General features: G+C 39.4%; 1 protein-coding gene across 1 annotated transcript; it reads right to left on the bottom strand.

Moving 5' to 3' along the window:
- Positions 1-4,025: 4,025 nt before the first annotated feature.
- Positions 4,026-9,151, bottom strand: LOC309495621 (ras-related protein Rab-20-like). Its single transcript, XM_082165459.1, has 2 exons — positions 8,131-9,151; positions 4,026-5,827 (listed from the first exon to the last, which is right to left on the bottom strand). The coding sequence occupies exons 1-2, from the start codon at positions 8,318-8,320 to the stop codon at positions 5,277-5,279; spliced, it is 741 nt and encodes a 246-aa protein (XP_082021585.1). The 5' UTR covers positions 8,321-9,151; the 3' UTR covers positions 4,026-5,276.
- Between the last annotated feature and the right edge of the window lie 784 nt (positions 9,152-9,935).

Genomic DNA, 9,935 nt, shown 5'->3' with positions numbered 1-9,935 from the left:
GTTTTGGTCCGCACAGACAACATGTCAGTGGTGTCATACATCAACTGCCAGGGCGGTCTCAGGTCACGGAGCCTTCACAAGCTGGCGGAACGCCTCCTCTTGTGGGCCCATCACAACCTGCGCTCACTGAGAGCATCGCATGTCCCGGGCTGCCAAAATGTGGGACCAGACATGCTGTCCAGGGACAACGTTCCCCCCGGGGAATGGTCCCTGCACCCTCAGATAGCCCAGTTACTATGGGACATCTTCGGCAGAGCGGATGTCGACCTCTTTGCGTCGACGGAGAACGCGCACTGCCCAGTATTCTTCACGAAACAGAGAGATGCGCTGGCCCACGACTGGCCCAGCCGTCCGCTCTATGCGTTTCCCCCGATCGCGATGTTACCACAGGTAATCAAGCGCATCAGGGAGAGCAAATGCTCTGTGCTCCTCGTGGCGCCGCTCTGGAGGAATCAAGTGTGGTTCTCAGAGCTGATGCAACTGACGAGCACGGCCCCGTGGCCGATTCCGGTGAGGAAAGATCTCCTCTCCCAGGCCAGGGGCGCGATCTGGCACCCGCGCCCCGACTTATGGGCCCTGCATGCATGGGCCATCAACGGGTACCCGCTGACCTCCCAGCGGCAGTGTTGAACACAATTACTCAGGCTAGAGCACCATCTACGAGAAGGCTCTACGCCTCTAAATGGTCAGTGTTTTCCGGCTGGTGCTCGGCCCGAAACTTAGACCCACAGCGCTGTAGCGTTACAGAGGTTCTCTCCTTTCTGCAAGAGCTTTTGGACGAGGGCAGGTCCCCCTCCACGCTCAAAGTGTATGTGGCGGCCATTGCTGCGTTTACAAAACCCTTGCATGGCCGGTCACTGGGTAGAGACGACTTCATTGTTAGGTTCCTAAGAGGAGCTAGAAGGTTAAATCCTCCTCAGCCCCCTCTGGTTCCAGCCTGGGACCTCTCCTTGGTCCTGGACGCCATGAAGGGCGAACCCTTCAAACCCCTTCAGTCCGTGGATTTGCGGTATCTTTCCCTGAAGACCGCTTTTCTCATGGCTCTCGCTTCAGTTAAGCGAGTGGGTGACCTTCACGCGCTCTCTGTGAGTGCTTCGTGCTTGGAGTTTGGGCCTAATGACTCTAAAGTCATCCTTAAACCGAGGCACGGTTATGTCCCCAAAGTGCTTTCCACTCCGTTCAGATCACAGATCATTTCACTGTCAGCTCTTCCGAGATCTGAGGGTGAGGACGATGTGAATTTTCTCTGCCCTGTCAGGGCGCTGAGAATATATGTCGAACGGTCTGATGCTTTCAGGCAGTCAGAGCAGCTCTTCGTTTCGTTTGGTGGCCGCACTAAGGGCTTAGCCACATCGAAACAGAGCCTGTCCAGATGGATAGTTGACGCTATCGCCATGGCTTATAGGTCTAAGAACCTTCATTGCCCTCTGGGCGTCAGAGCGCACTCCACCAGAGGCACGGCCTCGTCGTGGGCGTGGTCTCGCGGAGTTTCACTCCATGATATTTGTATGTCGGCGGGCTGGGCCTCTCCGTCTACATTTATCAGGTTTTATAACCTGGAGGTGCCTGCCCTACAGGCTAAACTGTTGTCAGTCTAACATACTAGCTCTGTTCGCTCTCGCTGCAGATCGACACAGACTGTGTGTGGTTTGTGTTATACACAGGCTCCAGATCGACAGACCAGGTCTTCCTGTCTGTGATCGATTTTCACCTGTCCTTCGGGTTCAGGTGGCTGACAGGCAGTGTTATCACTCTTAGTTCAGCCCACGGATGTACCTGGCTGTTCTACTGTATTAAGCACCCATTCCCACACTCTGGAATGGTTATCACTCCCTGGGCCCACCCCTCGTCGGCCCAGATATTACCACTTACGTTTGTCCCCGGCACATGCCCTTGGGAACGTGCATGTGGACCTTCTCTAGCACGCACAGCGTTTTACATTGGGTTCCCGTAGCGTAAGCTAGCTTACGCAACACGAGAGTACTCTCGTAAGAGAACACTCTCGGTTACTAACGTAACCTCGGTTCTCTCTAGATGAGGGAACGAGTTTTGCATAACCCTGCCGTGCTTGTGCTACTTCTGGTTCGCTTCAGATTGAAAAACCAGAGAACAACCCCACGGGCCTGCTTTTATAGCCTGTAGCCGCGCCCATTCTGGCGGGAGGTGATGCGCACGGGCGCCCGCGCCCTCATTGGTGCTTCGTCACGAGCAGGCCCTGGATAGGTTGCAGCAGTTGCTGCTGAGCAACCAATAGGCGCGCGAGTCGCTCTGCCTAGGTCTGCTTATGCAGCAATGCGTTTTAAACTAATGCAAAATTAAGGATAATTTTTTGGCTTCAGTATTCTCGAGGAAAGGGTTTTTCCCGTAGCGTAAGCTAGCTTATGCAACACTCGTTCCCTCATCTAGAGAGAACCGAGGTTACGTTAGTAACCGAGAGCGTTTTCACCCAACAAACACACGTCACTCATAAAAGAACAATCTAAAAAACTAACAAAAGGTAACATTATATGTTTTTTGTTTTGTAAAATTTCTTTACAAAACAAGAATGACAGTTCTATGCTTATAATTCACTGCAGTATATTGCAAAGTCTTAGGAATAATTTTGTACTATAATGTAAACATGGACTAACTGTTTAGGTGTTCAGCTACATCTAATTGCTTTTATAGAAATGTATTTGTTTTATTTTATATTTAGAATATATTTCAATATGGTATTACTGTAGAAATATAGAAAATTGTTGTCTTATGTTTGTATTAGGTTTTGAACTTAAGTTTAACAGTTTTGAAAAGAGTATGTAACTGTGCAAATTGGCCTGTAGGTACATTAAGTTTTGCCTGTGTTTGTGTCTCAGTGAGAAAATAAATTGATTTAGTAATTTGAAAGATGTAGTCATTGATTGAATGCATTTTGTGCCAAAGCAAAGATATATGATCCACAGTTTAGAGCACATAGACTGCTGTTGTGCTCACTGTGTGAAGAGTTTTGAAAAAGTTTTGAGAAATAGGTGCTAGCGATTGTAAAAAAACAGAAAAACAAAACTGTAATTATTATCTTATGTCTAATGTCATGCAGACCCTTTCCAAAAAATTTGAAAATCATGGAAAAGTTAATTTATTTCCATAATTCCATTCAAAACGTTAAACTTCCATAGATTATAGATTCAGGGCCCACAACTTAAACGATTTCAAGTATTTAGTTGTTTATTTGTACATAATTTGGGCTTCCAGCTTATAAAACCCACGAAAACAGGATTTCAAAAAATTTGAATATTACATGAAATCACACAGTAATACCATGGTCATTGAACCAGGTTTTGGTTCTTTTGGCAGTGTGGGCAGGTGCAAATTCTGCTGGAAAATGAAGTCAGCATCTCCATAAAGCTTGTCTGCTGAAGGAAGCATGAAGTGCTCTGAATATGTCCTGGTAGACGGCTGCGTTGAGTGGACAGCACAGTGGACCAACACCAGCCGATGACATGGCTCCCCAAACCAACACTGACTGTGGAAACTTCACACTGGACTTCAAGCATCTTGGATTGTGTGCCTCTCCATTCTTCCTCCAGACTCTGGGACCTTGGTTTCCAAATGAGATGCAAAATTTGCTCTCATCAGAAAAGAGGACTTTGGTCCACTGTGCTTTATTAAATCCAGAGTCAACGCAGCCATCTACCAGGACATTTTCAGAGCACTTCATGCTTCCTTCATTTTCCAGCAGGATTTGCACCTGCATTCAAATTTTTTGAAATCCTGTTTTCGTGGGTTTTATGAGCTGGAAGGCCAAATTATGTACATATAAACAACTAAATACTTGAAATCGTTTAAGTTGTGGGCCCTGAATCTATAATTTATGGAAGTTTAACGTTTTGAATAGAATTATGGAAATAAATAAACTTTTCCATGATATTCAAATTTTTTGGAAGGGTCTGTATACTTTCAAAACAATACATTTGATACAGTCACTGTCAGAGGCTTGCAATTCATAGTCACTTGAAAGAGTGACTTCTTTCTACAAGGACATACTCAGACACAGTATGTTTTTATTTATTTATTATTAATATTAATATTTTTATTACATGCATTCTCTAACTGAATGTTGAAGGTAGATGGGTGTGCATCAGCAGGTGAAGTGTGGCCAATGCACATTCAGGCTCTGCTTCTCAAGTTAATGTTAAAGTTAAAGTTAGTGTTTAATTCAGGGCAAATGTTACATCACAGATTAATCTGAGCAGGAACAGTAGACAAACCCAGATAATAAAACAACACAATTCTACTTTCTTTGGAATGTTGGGGTAAATATATAATTGTTGCATAAATATGGCACAAACAAATGAATGTGACTTGACAAACAACACCAAATAATTAAATGACACCTAATAATTACAATTTCCATTATGTGTCGTATGCAAGGAGCCCACATTTCGATTTGCAATGAATGTTTAGGATTCAGTGTGTTCTATTCTACAACTTCTATTCTATTCTTGCTTTTATAATTACACAAGCACACCATGCAAGCATGCATGCATTTTAACCTTTAGCCTTTTCTCAGTTATGCGACCTCTACTGGTGAGACATTGTAGTAACATTATTGCACAAAAAACTAGGATGAACCAGTTTTAAATAAGTGCAAAGAATTATAATGACAGTAGACTATAAAAGTGGAAAAGAGTGAAAGTTAAAAACAAACCTATCAACAACTTCAAAGCACACCGTTGTTGAGTGAAAATTTTATTCATAAACCTTAATTAAATGACAATCACAAGTCAATAAAAAAAAAACACATTTTCATAATTTACTTACTGTAAGTTAATTCAAAATTAAATAATTGTTAAAAATATCACAAAAAATATGATTGATATTTGACACCTTTGTAAAAACGCAGACTATGTGTTCAGAAGAACAAACAACTTGAGGGCTAAAACACTGAGTAACTTAAGTTCAAAGTCCTTGTGCTTGATTTGTGAAAAACAAGAATATCTTGTAGATGTAAAGAGACTCTCTCTCTCTCTCACACACACACACGCACACGCGCACACACACACACACACACACACACACACACACACACACACACACACACACACACACACACACACACACACACACACACACACACACACACACACACACACTCTAATGAGCCAAAGCAGAGTACTTGTTAATTGTGACAACGTACAAGATTTGATGTGAGAGTAAACAGTTCTGTAAGAGTGTCCATCAAGTGAACATCAAGTAATGGATGTTCATGCATGACTCCAAACACTCTTCAGCAAATATTCTCATGTGCAACAGCCCCCTTTACTCTTCCTCCCCTTTTCAGTATAGTCCTCCAAACACAATGTGGGTGACTCACTTTGGGAGCGTTTTTGAATGATGGATGGCAACACAAGATCAAAGAGTGTTTCGAACATAACATCCACATTAAATCCAGTCTTAGCACTTGTCTCGAAGCACATCTTCTCTGCTGGTGGACTGATGCCCTCTAGTGCCTTATAGCGTATTATGCGGTTGTAAAGTGCTATGGCATCATCCTGATTCACCTGTTTGTGCAAGGGAAAGTCTGGGGGTGTGGGGCAGGATGGAAGGGGAAGTACACTACCTTCTTCTGCCCTGACTTCCTCTGGGGTCATAACTTGGGCTTGAGGGTCAGTAAGGTCTGCTTTGTTGCCCACGATGGCAAATATGCTGTCACTATTGGCAGAGTCAGTGAGAGAGAGGAAGCGATCTTCAAGCTCTACAAAGCTCTGCCAGTTTGTGACATCATACGTGAGAATGATGGCTGCAGCGCCACGACAATACATGGAGCCCAGACCATGGAACTGTTCACGACCTGATGAAATCAGAAACACAGAAATACAGAGATGAATAGATCACATATATTAAAAAACTGGCTGCAGTCTGAGAGTAGCATAATATATATTTCTATATAAAAATAAAATAAACACACACACACACACACACACGTATATAAGATAAGTTATTCAGTAATCTTGCCCTCCAATGAACTGTCACCTTGAGAACTGTTGAGACAGAATAGCTACATCTTTAAGCTGTCAGTCCAATTTGTGACTCTTTAAAATTTGCATTTGTGTGACATAAAAAAATTATAATAATAATAATAATGCAAAATGTTCATGTTTTGGTACTATCCCTCCTTCCTTCATCAATGAGGTAAGTACATCGTGGTCAGTTCTTTTAGCCATTCTACTAACAATTAAATCAAATAATGTTCCTTTTTCAACCCCATCTCAAGGTCAAGTTCTCAAGATTTTTTTCTGATCATTTATGGGGTCAGACAGTGGAAATTTTCTTTTTTTGACAGAGTGCAGATTCAGCTGTGAAATTTCTGTTCCTCATTCAAAGCTGCCGCTTCAGCTATGACTTCAGAAGACCTTTCGCTTCCATTGTATAGAATAGAGTATGAACATTTCGCCTAGTGTCATTGTCTAATTTCTGTTTCACAGAATAAAGAAAAGGATTTGGGTTTGGAAGACATGAGGTTGAGTAAATATGACAGAACTTTCATTTTTGGGCAAACTACCTCTTTACTATAAGCACTTCAGCAAAAACACAAGTGTCACATTTCTGCCTTTAAAAGCCTTGTCTCTTAGACTGCCATTGTAAGTGCATTACTGATGTAATTTATATTTTTACAATGCATTAGTAAAAATGAGTTGGCACAAAGGAGTTAAAAATGTACAGTACATTATTTAATTTTAAGTGGTTAAAATACTAATTTTAAATACTTCATTCTCATTTCCTCATTGTTTTCAAAAATCAACATTTTGTAAAGAATTTTTCTTTGATTGGTTTCCCCCATAAGTTAAAATGAGATGTGCTATATGTGCAATATGTGAAAATCTCAAAAATCAAGAAACGTGTAACCCTCATTGAAAACGGTCAAATAATATTTTTGCCTTAATCTTTCAAATGTTTATTTTGTTTTGTTTTTTAAACCCATTCTAAATGTCTTAATTGAACAAAAAACATTGATCTGTTACTTCCACTCAGCAAATTTGCACATTGATATAGGCTATCAATGACTACTAAAATTATGTGGGGGAAAAAAAACCCCACAATCATTGCTGAAACTACCAAGATTGCAAAATCCTGCAAAGAACACGAGATAACTGCAGTCATTGATGCAATATGGCAACATGCTTTTTTGTCACTCTTTTAGAAACTAGAAAAAGATTTTTTTTAAATAGACAAATACATTTTTTCCCCTCATACAACTATAGTTAATTTTGGCAGATCATATATAATTACTCAATCAGATTTATTTAGATTGATGAACGGAATCGACATCTCAGGATCGTCGTGGCATAGGATGGATCAGGGACATTCCGGAACTAACACAAGACGATAAGGTTTGTCACTTGATTTCATCACAATCACATGTGGATCAACCATCTCTAAATCTAAACCACAATTTGACATTTAAAAGAATACAACGTCAACTAGAGCTGTACAATTCTAAAATATGTATGACTAATGTTTTAAAATAGGGCTAAAGGGGAATTTACACACACAAGTTGAATATTTACATTTAATTGCCAGCATATTTTAATTGATATGTCATAATAGCAACACCATGAACGCAAATGTAATGATTTCACTCAACTAACCTATAGGTTTTAATGAAATCAAAGATGTCTGAAATGTACATCTAATTCATGGAAATACTGAAAATGTCCCCATTAATTACAATAATTGTTCAATTTAAAAATAACACCACAAGTAACAACATGCCACTTGGGCCCCCGTGCCAATTCTGGGGTGTGGGTCATCTTACCCCAAGGGTCTAATTTGATCTTTTTATTTCAAAATAATAGAACTTTGACTCCACAAATCCCTCATTAACAAATAGACACAAAATAACTTTGATATTCAACATAATACGTCATAGATCACTATTTTCCAGAAACACAAAATTAGTAATCAATAAACCTCAAACCTGTTTTGACTGACTAAATCTCACAAATGTTGATTATTAAGATTAATAAAAAAAAATTTTTTGAATTAATTTAATTAAAAATAGCGCAGCCATTCATCAAAAGTCCTGAGATGAGATTTTGTGTAATCTATGGTCAGGATAAAAATTAAGGTACAACATTTGGATATCAACCTTACCCGCTGTATCCCAGATGGAGATGTTGTATGGACCCCACTGTTTCAGAAAAAATGCTCCACCAATTGTGCTCAAAGTGTCTTTAAAGTTTCTTTCTATATACCTATGCAGCAGGGACGTTTTCCCTACATTCATGTCTCCTATGACAACCATTTTAATATCGGGCTTTCTCATTTTCCCAGATGAAGGCATGATTTTAACTGAGAGAACACTCAATTATATTAGACTTCCAATTTCGCCTTCCATAACAAATGCGCCGTCCAAGTTTCCTCGGTTTTCTTTTACTGTCTGGTGCTGGTTATCAGTTTTGGCTTGTATCGTAAAAAAACCTTAAGGAGCAGATTCTCTCCAGGTCTTCCGAGATATTTAAGTGTTTTGAAATGGTCTTGTTCGTGCTTAAAAACACAGTCCATGTCAAAAGCACTTAAAAGTTCACTTCTAGCAATGACGCAACAGGAAACTCAAGACCAATGGCACAATGCAAAAAATCCTGACTCCCGATTTAAACTGCAAATGTCGTCACATCTGTCTTTTGAATCTTGTCAAAAGACAGATTTTTTTTTTTTTTTTTTTACTTTATTTATAAATTAATCTACTCCAATTTTCCCCAAGTTATTTGTCTATTTAGGTGTAGCCTATGACATAAGAGTAATGTCTGCTTCCCAGGCCTTTAATTTGAGTTTATTATTAAGTATTTAGATAGTCTCTTTCTTTTTTTTATATATATAACATATTTTACTCTTATTCTTCCCCATTTAAGGAGGAAACTTATGACAGTGGTCCATTTTGATTTTCCATAACCAGTTTAAAATGTTATAGGCTAGCCTACTGCTTACATGGTGACAAACGAGCATTATAAAACATTGTTGTTGTTTCTAAATAGTATTGTATCATTTTCAGACATTATGATAGTTCACAGTCAAAAATGTCTGTCTTGATAAAACAGTGGTATAATTCTTTTGAATGTACAGAGGTCTTCAGAGAACCACTACAGAATATGCTCTAATATCAAATGATAATTTCTTTCCAGAAGAAAAACATAAGATGTGAAATTATGAGAAAATAGACACTGCACACAAAGTCTTCCACCAATTAAACATCAAGTAGCCAAATGTAAATAACTTTGCCCTAACTTGTAAAAAAAAAAATATGATTAGTATAGGCTATACCATACTCGTTTCGTTTTGTTTCCTTTTTTTATTAAGCACTTTTACACAACTGACCATTGAACAAAGTGCTGTACAATATCTAAAACACAAAGACAACCATAAAAACAACACTAAAACCACACTTAAAATAACAGCGAAATAAACCTCTGTTTTAATACAAGAACTACTACTATACCCCATTAAATGCTAATGCGAGGAGGTATTCCTTAAGCTTGTGTTTAAAAACTCTTAATGTGGGTGCCAATCTGAGAAAAAGGGGTAGATCATTCCAGAGTTTTGGAGCTATCGCTACAAAAGCTCGATCTTCACTCCTCCGTTTAGTTCTAGGAGTCGTTAAAACCAGCTGGTCAGCTGACCTTAAAGACCATTTTGGTTCATATTTCTCAATCAAATTCACCAAATACAATGGGGCCATTCCATGCAATGATTTATAAACAAAAAACAACATTTTAAACTTTATTCTGTAATCAATCGGTATTCATTGTAAAAAAACTCAAAACTGGAGTAATATGGTCTCTCTTACAAGTACCTGTCAAAAGCCTCGCAACATTTTGGACCAGTTGTAAGCGGTTAAGCAATGATTTATTTATGCAGACATATAGTGAGTTGCAGTAATCTAGCTTTGTAAATACAAAAGC

The sequence above is a fragment of the Leuciscus leuciscus genome, assembly GCF_965113295.1.
Source record: "Leuciscus leuciscus genome assembly, chromosome: 3".
NCBI classification, from domain to species: Eukaryota; Metazoa; Chordata; class Actinopteri; order Cypriniformes; family Leuciscidae; genus Leuciscus; species Leuciscus leuciscus.
Note: the sequence above shows the minus strand (reverse complement) of the source record. Positions and strands in the feature narration are given on the sequence as shown.

Coding starts and splice junctions, on each gene's coding strand:
- LOC309495621 (XM_082165459.1), bottom strand. CDS start 8,320: ATGCCTTCATCTGGGAAAATGAGAAAGCCCGATATTAAAATGGTTGTC. Junction 5,828..8,130: donor CTCCATCTGGGATACAGCGG/GTAAGGTTGATA, acceptor TGATTTCATCAG/GTCGTGAACAGTTCCATGGT.